Genomic DNA, 25,914 nt, shown 5'->3' on the forward strand with positions numbered 1-25,914 from the left:
AAGTTAAATGAAATATCGCGTTGTACCTAGTACTTCTGAGAAGTCGCGAGCAAAGCCGAACCTCGGTCTGCACGCATCCGACACGTACGGTTCTTGTGCAGTTTGGTTTGCCGTGGCCAACCTTGCTGGGGTTCATCGTGACTGGATAAAGCGATTTAAGACCTGAAACGTACATGCACACCAGTCGACCTCGTGCGAGGCTCGTAACTTAATGTAAATGTCATACATTTGCAGCCTAAACAACAACCACTGCACAGCATCTGCACAAATTGGCAGTCGCACAGCCACGTTTGGAGGATTCGCCATTGGGGCTTGCTTTCTGTGTGACGTATTATACATTCTTACTCCCAAACATAATATTAAAACTCAAACAATGTATCTTGATATTACGCGACGTCCATAAGGACAAAAAAATGTGTAAGCAGTAACGAGTACTTCTGAAGCGTTTTTGAGAAAATCACAAGATAATTTCTGTCGTCAAATATATACGTGTGCGTGGCCATTTTTACCATGAAGTGCCGGCAGCCGAGTGGTTAGGGTTCAAGCCCCATAATCGCTTGATCGAGTTCCGTTCGTCAGTTTTCTTTTTTTTTAATTTTCAACAAAGTCATTTTCTTTACTATTTATATTACAATTGATATAATGGGAAAAATATGTGTAATCGGATGAAATCGGATGTGTAATCGACCAAACGCATAAACTGATGCTGAAAATATATGCTTGTCCGTGATTTGAGAAATCCCTTATACCTGGAAGGGACCCGAAACTACTTGTTACCTGCTAGTTTTGAGCGGTACAGATGCCTTTCGAAAGATGTAAAATTAATCGTCGCTTTCGACATTGCGAGTACAAGTTGCAGAATGGTATTTTCCGTAAAAACATAGAAAACAAAGTTCAACGGCACCAGCTGCATTGAATAAGTGCTATGTTTTCGCATACACTAGGTCTTTTGAGATTTTCCTTGGAAAAACAAACCTCGTTAACATTTTCAAAAATCACTCTTTGAGCCGATAATTTGTAAGCAGACCATGCATAACGTCAAATGTCGGCGCTGATAATTGGTCATGCAGTATCGAATGTATTTTAATAGCGTCTTCACGAGAAGCAATTTCTCGTTCTCTTTCGATTAAATACGAACAATTTTGAAGACACTGACAAGCATGGTAAAAATGGCCACGCACAGGTATTTGACGACCGAAATTATCTTGCGGTTTTCTCAATAACGCTTGAGAAGTACGCGCTACTGCTTACACATTTTGTTGTCCTCATGGAGTACTAGGAGTGTACGAAGTTTGCAGTAAATCCGCGTTCCAAACGTCGTGGCCTCCCCTTGTTACTTTCGAGCCGATTTTCGGTTCCTTAGGCCATCGCCAGGTGACAACTGAATGTCACAAATACGGCTAAAATGGAGTGCAACTTACTAATATAATGCTGATGCAACTGATAGATAAAATTGTAAGATACAGATAGTTTACAAAGGAAAATATTACTTTTTAATACTGCGCAGAGATCGTTAAACAAGAAACGATTTTTTAAAATCTCATGTGGAGATTACGTTTCCCGTACGATGAAAATGAAGCTGAATTTCCTTTTTTAAAGTAACTTACGTATAAACAGCAGACTCTTCTGCAAATATCTTCGACCTTATTTAGTGTTTACAGAAAGATAGCTGTCGGTGCTGTAATTTCTGCTAGCTCCTAGCATCCGGAAAATCACAAACATGCAACTTTCCATTCCATGGCGCATTGCCCCACATCGATTCCATTCTCGGAATACGCTATTACAGCAGAACTGCAGACTATCTGGCCGTATTGCTATCAGTAATTATTACAGATCTGTTCTGATTGTTAGCATTCTGCGAAAAAGGAAAATACGAAAAATTACACTACTTCTGTATGCTGGCAAAAAAGAACCAGCCAGCATTAGAGTGCACGCAGGACACAGTGGGGGATGCGCAGTGACCAATTTTCGTCCAACGCGCTGGGGGAGCTCATTCGTTTGTTCGCAAGGGGAGGCCAATATGGTTTGACCGCTTTCGGCCGGTCAGCGACGCGCTGTGATGACAGAATAGAGGCGCACGTCCTCCAATCTTTCACATACGATTTTATAGAAACTATTCTACAAAAAAGTCATTTTTGAGTTACTTATAGCTTTATATGTGAGCTTCATAACCATCATTTCCTTATTGTCATAGTTATTGTGATATTTGCATTGAGATGAGAGACTACGCGAAATTCGAAAACGTTTGCAATGAAAAACACCGCTCCCTGTGATTTTGCATTTATTACATATTACACAATATGTTGTTAAAGTTTCCTTTAGTCTCTATCTGTAACCAGTCTCAATAAAATTGAACTGAGGTAGCACACTCATTTGCGATCTCGAACGCCAGGGATAAAGCCAGAATGATATGAGCAGCCCATAGTGGCTTGGCTTCATGCACTCTTTTTTAAAAAAATTGTGACTAAAGCCCTTCTGTCCTGTTATTTAGTTTAAACGTGACATGTAAGCACTGTCTATGTCTTTGTGTTGTCAGTCAGTACTAACACTTTTATATAAAACTTTCCTTTTCCCATAAATTTGTAATTATGTTATAGCCCACTTTAAACATTTAAATTCTGATGAAGGCACTCTTAGAAGTGTTGAAATCTGGTTAATAAAACTACAAATTGTGACCGAGGGCTCATTTGTTTCAACTTTAGAATGAAATATCCTCAACATTCCTGATATTACTTCAACAGTTTGAGATATAGAAATGACATTTTGGCACATGATATCACACAAAGAGGGCAGTATTTTAGCATATAGTTATTCTGAAAGAACTTCATTATCTACCACGTTATTCCACTAACTACAGACTTTTTCGATGAAGCAATGTAATTTTTAACGACCATCCACAGCTGGTGAAACGAGAAATGCAGTGAGAGCAATAAGCGATAAGAGGAGGGTTGTGGTTGGGTTGTTTTGGGAAGGAGACCAGACAGCGAGGTCATCGGTCTCATCGGATTAGGGAAGGATGGGGAAGGAAGTCGGCCGTGGCCTTTCAAAGGAACCATCCCGGCATTTGCCTGGAGTGATTTAGGGAAATCACGGAAAACCTAAATCAGGATGGCCGGACGCGGGATTGAACCGTCGTCCTCCCGAATGCGAGTCCAGTGAAATGCAGTGGATTCTGGGACAACGTAAGTGAAGACATTACACTTTATTTTTTTTTACCGTGGATGTGCTTTTTCATAAGCTGTTGACGTTACTTTTCCTCGGTTCATCACGTAACAAACTTAATAAACCACTGTTTCAGAATTATCTCGCATTTGTGTCTGCACGTGTTAGGGAGGTGATATTGTGGAAAGACCGCTGTGTTTTGGCGTAAGATGCAAATTTTAACATGGCAACAATGGAAATGACGCATCTATGAAAGTTACAAATGGTCAAAAAGATAGGCGAAAACAAATCACTGCAGTTGTTGCATTTTCTGTGGAATTCCTTTTAGGTACAAAAAGAAGTTAAAGCGACAGTAGATCTTTTTGAATTGTGACGATGGAAGTGTGGGCGAGGAGGTGTTCCACTTAGTATTTACAAAAAATATGACCGGAGGTTTTTGTTTAGGACGGAACTTAACCTCCAGCACTCCGTATTTCCCCTACAGCACCTGTCCGCAAAGTACCATAAATGCTCTCCCTACATGTGCCCTTCCATCCACATTATTCTGCACACACCCCTACCACCTGTAGACAATATACTTTTAGATAGTCTTGCAAAAAAAAAAAAAAAAAAATATCATAGTGTCGCAATTAAAGATCTACATTGTACTGTAACAGCAAGACAACTAGATTATTACTCAGTAGGAAAAACAAAATGAAATCTTTGACTCGGAGTATTGTGTATAAAATCATATGTAATGTGATGGCACAGTTGTGGCAGTTAGGTTATCACGACATGAGAGAAGCTGGATACAAGAAAGGACAGGTTCACCTTTTACGGAAGTTCCTTTTACAGAAAGTCACCCATACGATGTAGACAGTGATGTTTTATGTGTCGTTAAGAAAAGCAGAAAGATGACGCTACTGGAAATACATTAAATTAACTAGCATATCACACAGAACGCCAGCTTACTATTAAATGCCTGGGCACAATTTCTTCTGTATCAGTCTCCGAAATGAAGTTTGAGTAATGCTAATGTTAGATTGCAGAAGTAAATTCAACTTTATTTTCATCTTTTCTCAAACGTAGCTATTGCTGACATTCTCAGCAAAACCAGGTCAGTGAACAAATGGAAAATGTAATGTTAAAATCCATTTACTGTCTATTTCAGTAACGTTTCACTATCCCAATGTTCATTTCGAAGTCACAGCTTGGTCAGCAGGGCTTCAGTTTTATGAAGGATCTTACACAGATTGGAAGCCCTGCTTAACAATCTGTGACTTAGAAATGTACATTGGCATATGCTGAAATAGGCAGCAGATGAATTGTATAATTACGATTTCTTAGGAAATGAGAAAAAGAAACTAACTTTATTTTTATTTTTTAAACGTAACGATTCTGCGTAGAATAAAACATACTTTCGTTTATTAACGCTCTGTAATTCTTGGTTTACGGAAAATGTCAGATTTTGGAGATAAGGATGTCAAAAAGTTGCCTTACTTTTTAGGTTTTCATTCATTAATGTCTTACAGCGCCATATTCTGGGGCGATTCGCGACATCACTTCAAACACCTGGGCACACTGACCACAGCCTCACAGTACATTCGCTGCCTTACGAAGTTTGCTGTCAAAAATCTACCAGAGTTTGAAAACAACAGTGACGTTAATAAATGCAATTCTAAAAGGAGAAATTATGTGTTCGGTTTTAGTTTGGCGCAGAAAGGAGTGAGGCCTTTTATTACCACCGCTTTCGCTATTGTACCAATATTTAGGTATCTGTATACAGCTGATGAGTTTCTTTGGTAAAAGTGTTCCTTGAAGCTAGTTTTAGGCTTTCTGTTCATATGCACGAATAGTCAATCAGTGCACAGATGGGCCGCCTGTCATGATGTGTTACGGAGAAGAATAAACATTTTTTGTCAGGCAATTTCCAACAGCAGTGATGTATCCTTCAGCTTCAACGAATGACTGTTGATGTAAACAGAGAGAAAGCTTAGAATTTGGTTCAAGGAATACTGTTAGCAAACCAACTCATTAGATATATATATACCGAGATAATGGCACAATACTGAAACTGGTTCTAATATGACTATTAATACAGCAGTGTGTCACGCATTTCACAAAATACGTCACTACTGTTGGTAATCGCCGGCAAAAATGATCCATAAAAATCTTTCACAGACTACGAAGTGATGAAAAGAATTTAATGGAAAATATATTTAATTTCAAATACAAACTGAAATCGTATATACTTGACAGCTCCTTGTACTCCATAGAAGAATTTCTGACTGTGTTCGAGTATGATTGTGTGCGTATGTGTATGCTTAAGAAAGAGAGAGGAAGCGGAGAGATATTGAACATTGTTAAATAGATGTCACTGAATACATGAAAAAACTCTTAGCAACTTGATAAATGGTAAGAATGTTGCCACATTTCCCGCTGATAAGATGTGCTGTAATTGTGAAACTGGGTCGTTTTCAATCATAAAAAGAGCTCACAATTATGATACAATGAACACGAAAATAAATAAATAGCTATGTATCATACAGCTTTGCGTATCATCTCTATCGCTAATATCTGTGTACGTCGCACGACATTTTATGTTTGGTCGTGACGTTCAGTTTTCGCCTGTCGATGGCTTAAGGAATCGAAAGCCGGTTCGAGATTGAATATACGGTATTTTGCAGAATAGGAGGAAAGTGTTCCCCTTTAAATGTGACTGCCATGTTCAGTTAATCACTGACGAAAACTTCATGTCAGGCCGTTTGTCCCTTCCGCGAAGCGTGCGGCTATATGCAGAGTCAATTGCCTGTATGTTGAAATGTAATCGCCTTAGTTTATTATAATATTCTACACAGTTCATATGATGATGAATCAGATAGACCCGTATATTTATTATTTCAGACTATTCCTCATAATATAAAATGTTTGATAGATGATCAACACTTTTGGTTAATAATTTGAGAGTTTTCTTCAGTTATGGATTTAAATATCGAAAGTAGCGTCACTAATAATTTATAATACTAATAATACATGATTCGCGGATACTTCATTGTTCTAAATGGAGAAAATTTACCATTTTCTCGCATAAAAAGAAGGGAGATCGTACAGAACAACATAAAAAATTTCATGTAATATTTAGTTACTGAATATACGAGTCCATTCAACAAACCTTACGAGAAATCTGAATTTTTATAATAAGGTATAGTCTGTGAATCATATGTAGAAGATCGCATATCTGTTTCAAAGTACACTTAAATTTGTGAAAAAAACTAATATTAACAATCCTAAACAAAACTACGAAATGTCTTGTCACATGAAGTCTGCTAAAATTGTTTAAATGTGGAAAAATAATTGTAATAAGAAATTTTAATGATGTGACAAATATATTGATTGTTGAGAGATTGTAAACAGGTGTGCGACTGCGACCACATGGCTAATTATTTAATGGTTCAAATGGCTCTGAGCACTATGGGACTTAACATTTGAGGTCATTAGTCCCCTAGAACTTAGAACTACTTAAACCTAACTAACCTAAGGACATCACACACATCCTTGCCCGAGGCAGGATTCGAACCTGCGACCGTAGCAGTCGCGCGGTTCCAGACTGTAGCGCCTAGAACCGAACGGCCACTCGGGCCGGCTTTAAAATAAAAATAAATAAAATTATAATAATTATATGTCCAGATACGTAAAAAATACAGTCCCTACAGGAAGTATCGAGTATTTATCATTAGTTCATGTCTCCCAACTTGCAGATATTTGTCGAAAATCATGTTGAACATTGTCAGCCGCTACGAAAATCTTTATTACTGCTACCAGCTTCGGCTAATTATTAGTTTTGGCTCAACTGTATCTCAGTGTTTGTTTGGCTTGTAATGTTTTGATACGTTGCCAGTATTTCGATGAGTTACTATAGTAAGTGTTCCAAGTTCGTATACATGAATTTCAAACAGTGTTGGTTGCAATTTATTCTTTTGTTAACAATGCGTTTTGCTTTCGAGGGGCATCTGCAGGTTATTTTAAACGTTTTTAAAAACCATAAAACGGCTCTGTGCTAGACTGAAGCACACATCAAATCAGAGAAACCCGCAGAGGCCTTAATAAAGTACGAGGACTCTCACAACGAAGGAAACACATTTAAAAAGAATGCGAGTGTACAGCCTTACTCTTACCCTGTAAGGCTCCCATGATCTATCAGTCAGCCCCACACCTTGTGGGCAAGATCAAATACAGTGCATAACAGGATAGGTTATGTGCAGTGATATGTATCTGTCAATTGGAAACCTGTACTATGAGGATTTATTACATACAGAAGAACACATGGGAACACGAGACGGACTTAAAAATGACTGCAAGTGTAAAAACTATATATTTGTAAATAGTTACGTAATTTAAATGAGTTGATAGGAATAAATACAGATCTCCTGTCAAAATATACACAATTAAATAAGTTTCTTTATGTTATAGCCACTGATGATGCCTAGCATGAGTAGATGAAACTTGTTTGGTAGACACAAATAAAACATTCAGATGTAAGAGACGGAATTTCGTTCTTATGCATATTATAGAACACAAATGTTGAAAATGTCAGTCCGGAACGGACAAGCAATAGCTCCTGCCGTGAAGTTGCGGCGGCATCGCTGTGCACTCGTATTGTGTTTAATTGTGTATACTTCTTTGTGAGAGTAGTCCTACCGTTGCACCATTCTGGCCTGCTGGTTCGACTTTATTAAAGCATCTGTGGGGTTATTTGATTTCACGCATCCTTCAATATAGTAAATAGCCTTTTTGTGTTTTTTTAAATTTTAAAGTAATCTCAAGACGCCCCACGAAGAGCGAAACGCGTTGTTAATAACAGAATAAATAGCATCGAGGACTATTTTAATTAAAATATTCTCCATACGGTTGCTATACCAGACGGCCTAATGGAGTGGAAGATATTTAACCCTTTCAGAACTGAATTTTTCTGAAGGAAGAAACATTTTTCTTTTGTGGTAGTGCTCTTAGGTGATTTTTTTAAAGCTTTTAGAAGCAAGATTTATAAAAAGGTATGTATGTACTCCCAGCATGCTGGAGTAGCTTTGGTCAGCAACCTCTGTTAATGAGTAGAACGTAAAACCAGTCCAAGTCGCAAATTTTTACTTTTTATTCATTCGATGACAAATGTCGGACCGAGACTCATTTTCAAATCATCACGTCAAAGCCGAAGATGTCGAAAATGTGTGATGGAGATTTACAGTGCATACAGATAATGGGCCCGTTTTCAAAACATATTTTGTGCATTTGGCTTCGTTTTATGGACAAAAACAACTAATTAGAAATATTATCTATTGAAATAAACAGTAAAATGGTAATTCAATAATTACCATGCAGAATAACAATAACAGTATTCAGTTGAGCAGTACAATACAGCGAACCAACGCCGTCTGGGGCATTCTGGTGGTCAAGAGCTGCTGCGCACTGCTGCATCAACTTACTGATATTTTCCTAGTCATGCCCAACACTTGGCAGCACTTTTGCCTAATGAAGAGGTTGAACATTCACAAATGTGAACCTCACGTTTCCACTGAAAAAAAAAAAAAACTTCTGTTACAGCCAATGCAAAGGTAATGCACACAGCTGCAGCCGGAGGGTCTGAAAGGGTTAACGTTCCAAGTCATGTGAAGCAGATGTATTTTGCGTCTCTATTAAGGACCAAATTCCCGGGACCGAAAATGATCCCCTGAACGAACTGAGTTAACTGTACTGTTGGTTGATTGGTTGGATGATTGAAGGGACCAAACTACTAATTTATCGGTCCCTTGTTCTGCGAACATACGGGTCTATGAAAATTTGTGTCGCGTTTATATCGCGTCGCTCTACAGATAATATTAATGTTCTAGATAAGCAGCAAATTTTGCTAGAAGGTGCTCAGGTTCAATAGGAAACTGTGTTTAGAGCGGAGTTGCGCCTAGGTGAGGCTACCCGGCAGTCTCGAGTGCACCCTGTGTTACCTGCCAGGGGGCCGGCGTCGGAGGCGGAGGCGTCGGCGTCGGCGGCGTGCGCCATGGCGGCGCCCGCAGGAGCGCTGCCGCTACCGTGGCTGCGACGGGGTCCCTCCTTCCGTGACTGCCGCTGCACGCAGCCGACCGCCGCCGTGCCCGCCCCGTGGGACAACTGCCGCCCCCCGGAGAGGGCCATCCCTGACGTATGGATTTCTGCCCCAGCGCCCACCCCACGTCGATATTCTTAATCGAGGCGGCGTAATCCGTTAGTCGCATCGATTCGCCGCCAGCACGACAGGGCCGGCCGATGTATCATATACTGTCCTCCTCCTCCTCCCGTACATGTGATGTCTGAGGAGTCTCCGTACTCCTTTAGAAAACAAGAGAAGAGAAGTGTGCCGCCGTCGCTCGATCAATTCAGCAGTCTCCAATAAAACACACTATCTGACCAAAAGTATCTGGAAAGTAATATCCTTCCTGCGCACACTGATATTTGTTGTAACGCCCCATCCGTCACTTATCTGGTTTTGGTGTGTGTTCACCCCAGGTAATTGACTAACAGATCAACAGAGAGTGCAAAACTGCCGCAATGTCGGATAACGCAAAGAAAGTAATAAGGCCCTGTGACTCCCGATTGAACTGCGGTGGCAGTGTTGACATTAATTGATTCAGAATTGATCCCTTTTAATTAAAAAGGGGTGCACATTGATGTTATATTCAGCTATTGAACACCAGATACAAATGTTGAACATGAAAGTGACTTGGGATTTCAACTACTTGATTGAAAACAGGTGGAGTCGATTAGCACAGATTTGTTTTTAACTCACGGCCTTCAATCGTCACATTACATGACTCTCCTAACAGGCAGTGGTAATAAATTGCGTTTGTGTGGAGTAAAGCGCGATAAATCAAAAGTAATTCCTATCGACTGACCCAGGCGTAATGCGAAGTGCGAGAAGAATTCTAGAATACACAGCCCATGAAACCCTCGTGGAAACTTTGCCGACGTGATCCAACAAATTAATCAGTGGCCGGAGCAGGCGCAATATCACCGAATTCAGCGTGGCGGAGCGGTGTCGTTTGCGGACGTCGGTCGACCTCGTGGTGCTGCAAAGCTTCGCTCGTCTATTCACTCCTAGCAATCTTGCTCAGTACATAGCTGAACCAAAACTTCCTATCTCCAAGCTCAATCGTTCCATTTGCTAAGTCCTAAACTGCAGAGATGCTCACTCTTTCTCAGACAAGCTGAGTAAAGAACGCCACGTCCGCACTCAACGCAAGCTGGGAATGGAAGACCTCTACTGGGACTTCTCCCAGTCCACTCTTCGCCTCGGTTTCCCCTCCAGCAAAATCACTTACGCCAATTGCAGTGCAAGTCACGTTAATTATGCATCACTTCCCAGCAGCGACCAATGCCTGCTCTGGGAAGTGAACAAATTCCCACAAAATTTCCCTTCCTCTCAACTTCTTCTATTTTGTTCCTCCCAGGCCACCCATCAAGGTTAGCGTCTGCACAAACACCAATTTTTCCGGAATTCTGACTCCCAGGAGAGTACTTCAAATTCCATGTCCTACGTTCCCATCAGAGGCCGGCATATATCATTCTGTCGCTCTTCACCTGATTTACTTCAGACTCTGTGGACCGTAAATTCAGCATGAAGTTGCTATAGTCACGAACACACATATTTTGACCTCTGTTGACCGCTCCACCATAGCTTTGCGCGACTTTCTCGCATGTTTCCCTGAAAATGGGACGACTGACATTTATCAACAGGCATACAAGTTCTCCATCTGCTTCCCGGTACAGCAGCATGGAGTCGGGGTCAACCACCCATGCTGTCACTCATCTTAAGGCGGCTGGAGGATGCACCGCATTACCGCTTTCTCAGAGCTTGAGCTGCTCTAAGCTGCCTATTGTTGCTTCCCTTTGCTGTTCCCCAGCTGGCCATGGTCAACTCTAAATACTTCCCTGGGGTAAACTAGCGTCCAGTAAATCGACTGTTTTCCACTAAGTTTTCATGTCGTGTGAATTACTTTAAAACCATCACCCGACATTAATTATGCCAATACGTCCATACTATCCCCTCTACAAGATGCATTGTGCCTTGTCAGTCATTTTGTTCAGCCCTACTGTTCCCTCAACGTGAGTTAGGTGATCTTTAATGACTTCATGTAAGGGGCATAGTTCTTGCCATCTTACATTGTTTATCACCTATCAGCTCATTACGTACTTCAAAGTTGTATCAAAGCATTTTTAAGTTTAGAGTGACTTGTTTACTTGTAAATAACTAAATATTATTATTTTTAGGTTTGGGTGCCTCAATCTGCTAAAACGGAACCCTTGTCGGATGTCTTTGTTGGCCATCACTGTCTGTCTGTCTGCCTGACTGGTAAGAACCCTTTCTCTCACGAAAAGATAGACGTATCGTGCTCAAATTAATGTTTCGTATTAAGGTCTGTGGTCCCTTGGAGCTGCAAAAATTTTAAGTTTCTAAGCCACTTCAATCAAAAGATAATCCATTTATGTCACGTATTTTGAAACTCGAAAACATACTCATCAGAAACTATAGGTGCTTTCCGTTGACCTAAAATCATGAAATTTGGCAAGATGCAGGGTTTCACATTGCAAGTAATGGAAAAAATCGAAAATTATTAATTTGTAATTATATAACAAGAAAAAATATTTTTCTGTTATTTTATATCCGCCTGTCTGTTTGTCTGTCCCTCTGTTGCGACCCTTTTTCTCTGGAACAGGTTGGAGTATCACGTACAAATTTATGTCACATACTAAGATCTATAGTGCCTGGGCGGCGTAAAATTTGAATTTTATAAGTCAATCCAATGTAAAGATACGTCCGCTTATGTCACATACTTCGATATTACAAAACTCACTCATCACAATCTTTAGGGAACTTCTCGTCGGCTGACAATTATGAAATTTGGCATGAAGCAAAGTTTAACAGTAAAAGTGAACGACGCATTTGAAATTGTATAAAACGAGCTTTGTTTAACCGTTTGTTTGTCTGTTAAGAACCTTTCTCCTTAGGAAAGGATCGACGAATCAAGTTCAAATTTATGACACATACCAGCGACTGTAGTTCTTTGACGGTGAAAAAAATTAAACTTCTAAGTCAATGCACTTAAAAGATACGGCCGTTTACTGTCATATGGGTCGGCCGGGGTGGCCGATCGGTTCTAGGCGCTACAGTCTGGAACCGCACGACCGCTACTGTCGCAGGTTCGAATCCTGCCTCGGGCATGGATGTGTATGATGTCCTTAGGTTAGTTAGGTTTAAGTAGTTCTAAGTTCTAGGGGACTGATGACCTTAGAAGTTAAGTCCCATAGTGCTCAGAGCCATTTAAACCTGTCACCTATTTTGAAACTCGCAAAATCACTCACCAAAACCTATAGGGTACTTCCCGCTGACCTAGAATCAGTACAAGCAAAGTAAAAACTCGGAAACTTGTTAAATTGTAATTATATCACGTAAAAATATCTTAGTATTATTTGAACATAAATTGCATTCATCATCCGTCAAATGCATCATAGACGAACATTACTGCATGCAAACATAAAACGAAAGTTCTTGTCATGTTTTAATAAGTAAATAAAAAAAATTATTAAATGTTCTGTCTCTAGATGTATAAACTGAAGTCCCTTGCTCGCTTCTTTTTGTATCCAGGGCTAGTCTAAAGAACTATTTCAGATTTTGACATGGTCTTGGAATTTCTGGGACCAATATCTTGCCGATATCGATAATAGGCAAAAAAGTATATATATGTACATAATTAAGTTTGTTCGGAACCCGCAGTGCGCGAGTCTTTTTTTCATTTTATGGTAAAACGGCCACCCAAATACCAGAAGAGGTACATAACCCAGCACTGCAGGCTTCTGAGTTTGTCAAGGATAGTAACTCAATAGTTACTACCATAAACGTTTCCGATGTTTATCCAAGTGTATCAGACGTCAGTAAATGGCAAAGATGCTTCTCTATCTATATATACTTTTGATCTTTTTCACTCGTATCGATCAGAATCACTAACACGTTTAGAGAACGACACGTTAAGGGCAGAAGTGGGAGAAACTGCTTGTCAGAAAATTGGGGGAACTGTGTCTTAACCAACCGTGGTCGATCGTCAAAGAATATTTGCAGAAGGTTGTTAACGACAAACAAAGCTAACCCATCCACCAAATGCAACTTATTGCTTCAACGGCACCATAAAGAAGGGTTTTCTGATCGCTTGATCAATGGAGATGAAAAACGGGTCCTCTATGATAATCCAAAACGCAGAAGACGGAGGCTCTCTCTGAATGAATCGGTACTAAGTACTGCTGAGCCAGGTTCCCACCCCCATAAAGGCGCATTTGGGTGTTTGGTGGTATATCGCCGGTCGTTCATTTTGAATTGCTGAAACTTCGTCAAACTGTGAATGCAGACTTTTTACTATGAGCGAAAATCAGTCTTTAATTGAAAAATACGCAGTGGTTGTCAACAGAGAAACGTTATTCTGCAACACGATAATGCAAGGCAGCATTGCGCTTGACGAACCCTGAAAAAAAAGTTAATGGATTGGGGTGGGAGATATTGCCTCACCCACCGTACTAACCCGATATTACGCCATCGGATTTCTATTTATTCCGGTCGCAACAACGTTTTGTACTTTGAAAAATGTGAATCTTTGGATGATGTCCAAAATGCCATCTCCAATTATTTGGATCAAAAACGAATTTTTATCGATCCGGCATTGACAATTTGCACACTAGATGGCACAAGATTGTTCATAACGGAGGTGGTCATATTATTGATTAAAAATAAACCTTGTTAATATTCATCTACTCAAATTTAATGTATAAATACGACATTACTTTCCGGTCCTCCTAATAATTCGGAACAGACCATTAGATGTCACCAGAGCCGGACTCAGCACTATAAAAGGAGGCGTAGAGTGTTGTGTCAGCTGCCAGCCTGACACTATGGTTTTAGCAAGATCTCATCATTACTATGCTAAGATGTACAGACAGGCAATATAAATTCAAAAGGACAGAAACAATCTTCACCGAAAAAAGAGGAATTGAAATTAGACAATTTTGGGCCGTAGTGCTAAACAAAAGAAAGAGCGGCTCGTCTTCCCCACTACAAGCTCCATGGCAAACGTCGGTTCGACTCCGCAATCGTAGGCAGTGATCTGATGTCACGAACCGACCGTTGGGTGGATGCATACAGGGTGTTCACAAAAAGTCTGAAAAGCTTGTCGGGTTATGCTGTGCTGAGAAATAAGAGTTAGATAAAGATTGGATACGTTGCGCCATTACCTAGTCAATTAGCATTGAAATTAGCCAATCAGGCCGCTGCGGGCGCAAATTCGATCAGCCCGTCAGATACAATTAGTGACAATTGTTCCCATAGCCCAGTTGGCAGCGCACGAGCCTGTTCAGCCTTTGGCTCGGGTTCGATCCTTATTATGGTGCCATGTCCAATTTCTGTATCGCTCTCTTGTTTGGTTTTAGGAAACCTGACGAAGAACATGTTTGGCGACACCGCCTCTGACGGGTCGCTTCAATTTGCACGCGCCACGGCCTGACTGGCTACTTCACTGCTAATAAACTCGAAAACGGGGCAACGTATCGAAATTATGTCTTAACAATTATTTCTCAGCACAGCCTACCCTGCAATACCCTTGCAAGCTTTTTAGACTGTTTCTGACCACCCTGCATAAAAAATTGAGCTTGTTTGAGTCTGTAACAACCTTCTCATTCGCTAAAGCGTCTGATGATGTCTCCGGTATTGGAAAACGAAACGTTAAGCAGATAATTACGCCTTGTATCACCGCCTAACGCCCATAAAACGAATGTCAGGAGTAACTTGAACCAGAAAGTCTCTTTCAACATTCTTGGCGACTAAGTGTTGTGGTTTTTACTGCATATACATGATGAGTATGCCATGGGCACGAGAGTCTTTCAGCCTGACAACAACAGTGTTGACGGGACTGCACGCATATATTCCTGGTTTGATAAACACTGAAACCAATATCGCACGAGAACTTTGGTTCAAATGACTCTGAGCACTATGGGACTTAACTGCTGAGGTCTTCCCCTAGAACGTACAGCTACTTAAACCTAACTAACCTAAGGACATCACACACATCCATGCCCGAGGCAGGATTCGAACCTGTGACCGCAGCGGTCGCACGGTTCCAGACTGGAGCGCCTAGAACCTCTCGGCCACTCCAGCCGGCCGTACGAGAACTGGCCAGCTTAATTAACAAATCTTAATTGTGTAGATAGTATCTGACACTATTTCGAACAGAGGTATAAACGTAGCAGCCAACATCCCCACAGTTTTGTAGCTCCACATGTTGGAATTAACAGCAGGTGGTTTCAGCTGGATATGGCGTGCCTGAAAAAACTTATGAACCATCTTCCTCGCCGAATTGAGCTCATCATAAAGGCCAGCGATCTAGCGACGTCTGAGGATGCTATCTCCAGGAGGGTCTTGCCGGTGTGATTCATTCTCGCGATAAAAATTACAGTCACATTATTGTGATATGTTTCGTTTATTCGGCATTTTGCTCATTTGCAACGTATTTGGGAAATCATTACCGCCTCTCGTAAACAATTAAATTATTAAACAGTATTCAGTCAATTAATATTTTTGGAGGACAACATTTTCGTCTTTGTCTGTTACCTTCATTTAAAAACCAGCATAATGTTGATATATCCAGACATACCTGTGTTGTATGGGAACTCATACTGTAAATTTGTTCAAACACAATAGGAGTTTGTGCGGTGGTAGGATTTAATGCTCTTTCCTCCAATGTTTCACGAAATTGTGAAATTTTAAGCAGAGCCTTAGCTTATTGTTGTGGCTAGTTCGTAGTTTCTTGCGTGTGCCTTGCACTCGCGCTGCTCTTGTCAAATGTCACGTGATTGTTTCGAACAAGCTCGGTACTGTATCTAACGCTGTGGTGTAACGGGAAATTTCGACACCGCCTCGAGTGCGTTTGTGCAGAGCTAGTGAACAGCAACAAATGTTGACGGACTACTGTGAAGACACGGAGCTACTACGTACTAGTGTGAGGCAGCGTAATCAGTACCTGACAGAGATGAAAGGGGCATTACTATAGGTCTGTATTTGGCTGTGTAGTCGGATCGAACCATATACAGACTTATGGAGGATTTGGTGGTGACAGTGATCTGATGTTGGACAGCATGATGTACAGCATCAAGGTAGTGGTCAACCAAGAGTAGGATATTTGTAATGTGCACCAAGCATTGTAATGCATTCATGTCTGCTACTGATATCCGAGAACTTGCTAGACACTGCGTCATCCCACGCTGGTGGTTAGGGATTAACAGCAGCCGCACTACGAAATTATCGTGTCAAAATGGTTCAAATGGCTCTGAGCACTATGGGACTTAACATCTGAGGTCATCAGTCCCCTATAACTTTGAACTATTTAAACCTAACTAACCTATGGACAGAACACACATCCATTCCCGAGGCAGGATTCGAACCTGCGACCGTAGCGGTCGCGCGGTTTCAGACTGAAGCGCCTAGAACCACTCGGCCACTCCGGCAATACGCATCCAGTTTCAGCAGATCTGTCAGTCCGTTTTGCGTGCTGTTTATGACGACGAGTGTATTAACGTCTGACTTTGTAATGAACTTCATCGTATAGACAAAACTCGTTCTAGTCAATCTACCCTGCCTGACAAAAAAGTGAAGCACCGGAAAGGGAAGGAGGAAATGAATTGAAATTTCATTGCTTGACAGGGTATGTGATGTTATTTTGGACATTACTAAATCGAGTCAAATTTACTGAGAACTTGGCAGTATGAGTCCACTTATCACTATAGCGTTGTAACTGGTTGGTTTGGGGGAGGGGATCAAACAGCGAAGTCATCGATCCCATCGTGTTGCCCGGATAGTAGCAGCAGCAGGAACAATTCAGGATACTCCTCGGGTTTTTGCCCGTGTCAGACAGAACATGATCCGACGGTGTAACCTTTGTTTTCGTGTCAATGGAGGCATTTTTGAAAATCTACTGTAATTGAAATTGGGTTGTGTTAATGTGTTGTCTCTTGGTCATAGAAACATGGAAAAGTATTTGTTGGTTTAGTTAATTTGCCGCCAGAGAAATCTTCCTCTACCGGTTTAAATACTCCTCATAGAAAAAAATGACATTAGGGAAAAATATTTGTTTTGATCTCCACTACAACCTCCCAGAGTTTGTCGGTTTAAATACTTTTCACCATGTACTAAGAAGTTCTTTTTGTGTCCATGTACTTTTTGTAGCGCAATAGATGTTGGTCCTTCATAGCTGAAAGTATAATTATTTCATACGTGTGGAGCCATCTACCTGCTTCCCAATAGTGATCGCAATCCATCTTATACTGAGTGGAGCTCTTTTTATGACGATGAGCGTAAATTACTTTTAGTGTTCGTAGCATGTGAGAAAGCTTATTCCAGAAACTTACACATGAAAATCGCTGTCGCGAATGTAGCAGCAGTACCATCGTAGTTAGAAAGTACGCGTCGGATGGCATTATCAGGGAATGTTCTTAAAAGCTTGGTCAAAATTCAGAGTAATTTTCACTCAAAAAATTTTAGCTGAACACTTAGTAACGTTTTTGCAAGACAACTGTAGGCTTTCAAAGCTACAAAGCATTACCTCATGTAGGGCGCTAGATACTACTGTAGGAGTTATTGTTGAGGTGAGGAACTGTGCAGCCAGGGGAAGCGCTGGTGGTGGCGCGGCGTGAGGCCCGCGCGCCTGGGGCCGCCTTAATGAGACGTGGCTGCGGTGCTGGCCTTCCGCAGAGGCTCGGCCGCCCCTCCCGAGGCCCTCCCGCTGCCCCTCCACACCCGCCGCGGTGCAGCGCTCGACCCTCCAATTAGCGGCGTCGCCCTCGGGTCCCGCTAATTGCGTCGCTCGCGCCGGCGACTCTGGGCACGCCGGGCCGTGAACCGCGTCCACGCGATCCTCATTACGGGATACCCTCAGTCGCCTTCTGCCGTCAACTGCGGCCCCACACACTTATCAGCAGCTACGAGGGCGTTACTAGATAAAACGAGTGACCAAAAGTCTCTCGGAGGGTTGTATCGTTTGAAGATCCAGCGGGCACATTTCGCCTAGATGCGGCGTACATCGCGTGTGTAGAGTCTAAGACGGGAGTGGTAATAACGTGGCAGCACGTCGCGAGTTACTTGCGGTTACTATTATTATGTACACTACTGGCCACTAAAATGGCTACACCACGAAGGTGACGTGCTACAGACGCCAAATTTAACCGACAGGAAGACGATGCTGTGATATGCAAATGATTAGCTTTCCAGAGCATTCACACAAGGTTGGCGGCGATGGCGACACCTACAACGTGCTGACATGAGGAAAGTTTCTAACCATTTTCTCAAACACAAACAGCAATTGACCGGCGTTGCCTGGTGAAACGTTGTTGTGATGCCTCATGTAATGAGGAGAAATGCGTACCATCACGTGTCCGACTTTGATAAAGGCCGGATTGTAGCCTATCGCGATTGCGGTTTATCGCATCGGGACATTGCTGCTCGCATTGGTCGAGATCCGATGACTGTTAGCAGAATATGGAATCGGCGGGTTCGGGAGGGTAATACGGAAAGCCGTGCTGGATCTCAACGGCCTCGTATCACTACCAATCGAGATGACAGGCATCTTATCCACATGGCTGTAACGGGTCGTGCAGCCACGTCTCGATCTCTGAGTCAACAGATGGGGACGTTTCCAAGACAACAACCATCTGTACGAACAGTTCGACGACGTTTGCAGCATCATGGACTATCAACTCAGAGACCATGGCTACGGTTACCCTTGACGCTGCATCACAGACAGGAGGGCCTGCGATGGTGTACTCAACGACGAACGTGGGTGCACGAATGGCAAAACGTCATTTTCTCGGATGAATCCAGGTTCTGTTTACAGCATAATGGTGCTCGCATCCGTGTTTGGCGACATCGCGGTGAACGCACATTGGAAGCGTGTATTCGTCATCGCCATATTGGATTATCACCCGGCGTGATGGTACGGGGTGCCATTGGTTACACGTCTCGGTCACCTCTTGTTCGCATTGACGGCACGTTGAACAGTGGACGTTACATTTCAGATGTGGCTCTACCCTTCATTCGATCCTTGCGAAACCCTACATTTCAGCAGGATAATGCACGACCGCATGTTGCGGTCCTTTCTGGATACGGAAGATGTTCGACTGCTGCCCTGGCCAACACATTTTCCAGTTCTCTCACCAATTGAAAACGTCTGGTCAATGGTGGGCGAGCAACTGGCTCGTCACAATACGCCAGTCACTACTCTTGATGAACTGTGGTGTTGTGTTGAAGCTGCATGTGCAGCTCTGTTTGACTCAATACCCAGGCGTATCAAGGACGTTATTACGGCCACAGGTGGTTGTTCTGGGTACTGATTTATCAGGATCTATGCACCCAAATTGCGTGAAAATGTAATCCCATGTCAGTTCTAGTATAATATACTTGTCCAATGAATACCCGTTTATCATTTGCATTTCTTCTTGGTGTAACAATTTTAATGGCCAGTAATGTAGTATTCTGCCTAGTGTGTTCATACGGGATTTATGACTCCTGAGTTCTCTGTCTTCCGCTTCTTCCTTCAGCTAGCTGTATCTCCTTTTATCTGTTTCAGCTGCCTAATTGGAAAGGCTTTCCCCATCCTCCGCACCCGCAGCCACCCTTCCTTCGCGAAGTATGAGAGTTCTGCGTGTATCTGATAAGTGTAGGTGACTGTAATGGGTGTGTCAGTAGTGTAGTGTCACATTTGTGCTGGAGATGAGAGAAGGGAGAAGGTGAAATCGGTTACCAGCAAATAGCCTGCTCCTCTCGAAGAGGATCAAAGGGGCCGGCGAGCTTAACGTCCCCATCGACGGACGGATCACCCAACAGTATTGCATTCTCTCACTTAATGAGGCACTGCAGAGCTCTTGTACCCTCCTTGGTACATCGTCGTTTGTCATTCAATCTGTCTACTTTATCTTCTCAGTTCTTCTCCATTTTCTCTATCATTTCTGTCTGTTACGGATCCAAGACTATCGAGCAATGTTCAAGAACTGCTTGGACGAGGGCTTTCTTAACTACCTTGTGGAAGTCAAGCTGGTCTTCCTGTACGAACAGATAAAGCTGTGTTTCGACGATAGTTTTTGGCGGTACCAATGTTCTTTTCTTGTTATGGTTTTAGGGCTCAAAAGTGCTACGGTCATTAGCGCACGGTCTGTGGCTCAGGAAAAAAAAAATAAATTGGAAATCAGCAGCAATGGGAGCGAAACTCAAAAAGTGGGGAAACTAAAAAACAGAAGGAAAGCTTAGAAAACCACTATAGAACCGGGGGTTGTTTTCCCCAAAAAGAGCTTCAAATGACAGACGTCATCTCGCTGACACTAATAAACTCGAGGACGCGATCGGCTGAGCGCGTATCATCTGCTAAAATGGAAGATATATCAGGCGACAGCTGTAGACAGGCGCGTAACGGAGTAAAATAGGGGCACTTAAGTAGGAGGTGTCTCACCGTCCACAGTTGAGAGCAGTGGGGACAAAGCGGGGGAGGATCGCCACTTAAAAGATGTCGTTGACTAAAAAGACAGTGCCCTATCCGGAATCTAGTTAAAATTACCTCCTCCCGACGACGAGTTCGAGAGGAAGAGATCCAGGGGAAGAGCTTTCATGTCCCGCAATTTATTATTGGGAAGTGTAGACCAATGTGCGTGCCATAAAAGAGCAACACAGAGAAGATTTTACGACCAAGGAATGTCATAATACGCGATCACAAAACGTGTTCCAAAATTGTAGGACATATTAGCGTAACATATTGGCGTCAACGAAATTGCATCTCTGGGAAAAATGAAGCGACTGTCAGTCTAAGTTCCGTGTATCCGCGCGGACGTAAGAGAGACTAAATTATGTAATTCGAAAACGGATAAGTTATGAAGACGGTGGCTGAGCTGAACCGAAAATCGTAGAGGAAGAAATAAAGCGATATTAAAAGTAGTGGATTTACAACGGAAGAAGCATATCTGGATCTCGGGGCAAGTTTATGCCTGTCAACACAAATGGAAGACGAGACTGGTCGAACCAATGTATAAGAGAATCAACAGCACACTTAGTGTCCGGAAGAGATTGTACCAGTCGTGGTGTGGACGAAGAAGAAGGAAGAAGAAACAGAAGAAGAATAAGAATAAGAAGAAGAAAACAGTGGAGGAGCAGGAGGAGGAGGCGGAGGAGAAGCGAAGCTGTTACCTGAGCAAGCGAAATTTTTATATTTTTCATGCTGAAGTAGGTAAGATGCCTCACAATTCAGTGTATGTGCCTGTTCCAACAGGTTGTGCACTTCTGAGCTACTGCACTCATTAGCCGATCTGTTTGGCTATGTAATCTCGAATGATATGACGTGAAATACAGACATTTGTTGTTAACGCTTATGGCCTATCTGTTGCAGTACAACAGAATCGAGCGTACTGAAAAAAATATGAGCCATGTTGAATATTCGTAGAATGAGTTGGTTCAGCCAAATTGGATCAGTTTGAAATTGCAGTGTTTGTTCCTGCAGCAGTAATAGCAGCCAGCAGCTGCGGGATACACAGCTGCAATGAATCACCGCGGGCACGCCGAGCGGTGTAAGTGTGCGATTCAATCACGGATGTGTGTTACGACAGGCCCAACGAGAATTGTGATTTACTCGTGCCTGCCTGCAGTTGGCTCCCTGGCGCCGCACAACATTAATTCCCAGTCCCCCTATCTCCCTGCTCCACAGAGCTCAACCTGTGATTCATCTATAATGAAATGTAAATGTATGTAATCAACGAATCTTACATATTAATGGAAGGTAATAGTTAGTAATGGTTTTACAATGACTGTGACCCGTAATAAAGCTTACTGCAAATATTGTCAATATTCAGGGATCGAATTCTTCATACAAGAACGAGAACTTAAGTTTGGCACAGAAATGTGTACACTTTCCGTTATGAGGTTTGGCAGCTATGTGAAGTGTGTGTGCCCTAAACGGCAATTAACGTCTTCTGAATGTATGATTCACATTCGTTTTGCATTGAAACAATGCTAAAATAGGTCTTCACTGCGAAGACTGGTATGATGCAGTTCTCAAGCTAATGTATCCTACGTAAGTCTCTTCATCTCTGCATAACTGCCGTGACCTGCAACAACATGAAACGGTTCACTGTTACCAGGCCTCAGCATTCTTGGGCAAGTTTTACTTCTTATACTTCCCTACATTAGCAAAGTAATTGCTCCTTGATATCTCCGGAAATGTGCTACCAACGTATCCGTTCTTTTACTCTGGTTGTGCCATCAAGCTCTTTTCTTCCAAATCCAACTCAGTACCTCATCCTAAATTACTTAATTTGCCCATCTGATCTTCAAAATATTTCTGAGGCACCAGATTCCATCTGAGACTTGTCTGGATTACTTACCACGTCATTTTTCACTTCCATTTAAGGCTATCCTTCAGCTAAGTACTCTCAGAAAAGAACTCCTAACACTTAAAATTTGTTCCTCACAAAATTTTTTGGAGCTTTTCTTGTTATTACTTCAAAAATGGTTCAAATGGCTCTGAGCACTATGGGACTTAACATCTGTGGTCATCAGTCCCCTAGAACTTAGAACTACTTAAACCTAACTAACCTAAGGACATCACACACATCCATGCCCGAGGCAGGATTCGAACCTGCGACCGTATCAGTCGCGCGGTTCCGGACTGCGCGCCTAGAACCGCTAGACCACCGCGGCCGGCCGTTATTACTTCACTCTAAGACAAAAAAAGCGTCACACCACGAAGGAAATACTCGACTGGGACGGAAATCAGTAAATGTGTACAGACAAACACTACAGTTTCAGAAAAATTGGATGATTTATTCAAGAGAAAGACCTTCACAAATTCACGAAGTCTTTGGTCCACCTCTGCCCCTTGTGCAAGCAATTATTCTGTTTGTCATTGACTGATAGAGTTGTTGGTTGTCCTCCTGAGGGATATTGTGCCAAATTGTGTCCAACTGGCGCGTTAGATCGTCGATCCCGAGATGATTGGAGGGCACTGCCTGCTCAGAATGCTTGAAGCATTCTCAATTTGGGTGAGATCCGGCGGCTTGCTGGCCACGGTAGGTTTTGGTGAGCACGAAGACAAGCAATACAAACTCTAGCCATGTGCAAGTGGGTGTTATCTTGCTGAAATGTAAGCCCTGCCGGCCGCTGGTGGCCGAGCGGTTCTGGGCGTTTCAGTCTGGAACCGCGCGACCACTACGGTCGGAGGTTCGAATCCTGCCTCGGGCATGGATGTGTGTGATGTCCTTAGATTAGCTAGGTTTAAGTAGTTCTACGTTCTAGGGGACTTATGACCACAGCAGTTGAGTCCCATAGTGCTCAGAGCCATTTGAACCATTTTGTAAGCCCTGGGTAGCTTGTCATGGAGGGCAACGAAACGGGGGCGTAGAATATCGTCGACTTAGATCTGTACCGTAAGGGTGCCATGGATGATAATCGAAGGGGTCCTGCTATGAAATGAAATGTCACCCCAGACCATTACCACTGGTTGTTGGGCCGTATGACTGGCAACAGTCAGATTGGCATCAGACCACACGTCTTTGCTGGTCACCGGGGCTCTTTTCGAAGCGGGACTCATCACTGAAAACAGTTTAACTCCAATGAGATTCCAGGCCTAGGACGTTTCCGAGATTCCCGGACAGCGGTAGGTTACAAACTTGTAATCTGCCACACCATCTGACAACCGGGAGTGATTGTGTTGTGTTAAGAGCGACGTGTTGAGTTCCATCTGCAAGGAAGTGCTGGTGCGATACTCAGTAAGCTATAACACCTTCCGCCAAAACAGAAACGAAGGTTTTGGAGCGAAAGGGAAGGAAACGAAGTCAAGGTCTTAGCTGCATATAGTCACTCTCGGCTTAAGTAGTTACGTAGACAGAACTGCAATGCTATACATGACCAAGGTAGCCGCAGTAGCCTTAGAGTGTCATTTACTTAGCTCGTCATTGTCGAATACTTTGTTCATATTGGCAGCAATTTTTCCTCAGTTGCTACTTCAATTGTGCTTTATCACACATTAATATTCGGTCTTTTGCAACCACCACACCAGGCTATAAACAAGCATGGCAGTCTTATGCCACAACAACAAAAGAAGGGGAATATTGACTCAACAGTAAGAATATTTCATATAGAAGGCCACAAATAAATATAAAAATACAGGGTGTTTAAGAAAGAATGACCTGATACAAATATACTACAAACATGGGATAAATTTCAAAATACAAGCTCTTAAAGTTTTAGCTATGCTATTACAAATGTTCTGCGTGTCCACTAGCAACAGCACGAACAACATCTAGGCGATAGCTAAATTGGTCATTAACTGTAGACAATGCGTCTGCTTTTATAGAAGCTATGGCAACTGTTATTCTGTGTTCTATGGCACGAGGTAAAGGGGAGATAATCTTTTCTTCGCATGTCTCCACAACAAGAACTCGCATGGGCTCATGTCTGGTGATCTCGGAGGCCCAGAATGCAGGGCCGTGTCTCGGGTTCCATGCGTCTACCCAGCGCTGAGGCAGAGTGCCATGGGCAAACTGACGTATATTATTATGCCAGTGTGGTGAATCTTCATCCTGAAGTTGTGGAAAATGTCAGTTCTACAGCATTTGAAGATCGTTCATGCCAGTCCCTGCGTTTTGCTCAAGGCAGACTGGACCGCACATTTTTCCCCTTTACTTCATAATATACAAGAAGGGAAGAACTGAATAACAGCCGCCATAACTACTGTAAAAACAGATACACTGAGTAAGGTTTATGACGAATTTAGCTTTGGTATAGATGTTGTTCGTGCTGCTGTTTCTGATACACACACACAGCGTTTGTAGTGCCATAGCTAAAACTTTAAGATTTTGTGAGTATTTTACAACTGATACCATGTTTTTATAAGTTTTTATCAATGAATATGGAGTTTTGAAATCAGGTCATTCTTTTTGAGACACCTTGTGTACTAAATGATAAAAGATCAATAGCAGAAGGACAGTATTCTCACTAATACGTAACTTACCGTAAAACGCACTCACACACTCAGACTCACTCACTCACACACACACACACACACACACACACACACACACACACACGCGCGCGCGCGCGCGCGCACACACACACACACACACACATACACACATAGACTGTGACCCATCTCGCGCCCACTTTCCAGCCCTACCCCAATATGTCTTCCTACTATCAATCTCGAAAGCTCCCATGACCCTTTAGTCAGCCGTGCAGCTTGAGGTCAAGACCATGTGCAGAGTGTAACAGGATAGGTTGTCTGCAGCGATATGTTTAAATGCTACTATCAAATGGTTCAGATGACTGAGCACTATGGGACTTAACATCTAAGGTCATCAGTCCACTAGACTTAGAACTACTCAAACCAAGGGCGTACCCAGGACCTGAAAAGGGGGGGGGGGGGGGGCAGGTCATACTAGTCTCAGGGAACAAAGACTCGAGACAGCACTTCTTATTAAATAAAACAATAAACCAGTTCAAATGGCTCTGAGCACTATGGGACTCAACTTCTGAGGTCATTAGTCCCCTAGAACTTAGAACTAGTTAAACCTAACTATCCTAAGGACGTCACAAACATCCATGCCCGAGGCAGGATTCGAACCTGCAATCGTAGCGGTCTTGCGGTTCCAGACTGAAGCGCCTAGAACCGCACGGCCACTCCGGCC

General features: G+C 42.6%; 1 protein-coding gene across 5 annotated transcripts in view; it reads right to left on the bottom strand.

Annotated features, from left to right (window-relative positions):
• The window catches only part of LOC124788337 (complexin), a 723,750-nt gene that overhangs the window by 179,399 nt on the left and 518,437 nt on the right, over positions 1–25,914 (bottom strand). Inside the window, exon 1 of one of the 5 annotated variants that reach the window (XM_047255592.1) lies at positions 9,138–9,208. The exons of the other annotated variants lie outside the window; for them this stretch is intronic. Within the exon in view, the coding sequence (XP_047111548.1) occupies positions 9,138–9,192 (55 nt within the window). The 5' untranslated portion in view covers positions 9,193–9,208. Of the gene's footprint in view, positions 1–9,137; positions 9,209–25,914 lie in introns of those variants that run through there. 5 annotated transcript variants of the gene reach the window in all.

Source organism: Schistocerca piceifrons, chromosome 3 (genome assembly GCF_021461385.2).
Source record: "Schistocerca piceifrons isolate TAMUIC-IGC-003096 chromosome 3, iqSchPice1.1, whole genome shotgun sequence".
In the NCBI taxonomy this organism is placed as follows: Eukaryota; Metazoa; Arthropoda; class Insecta; order Orthoptera; family Acrididae; genus Schistocerca; species Schistocerca piceifrons.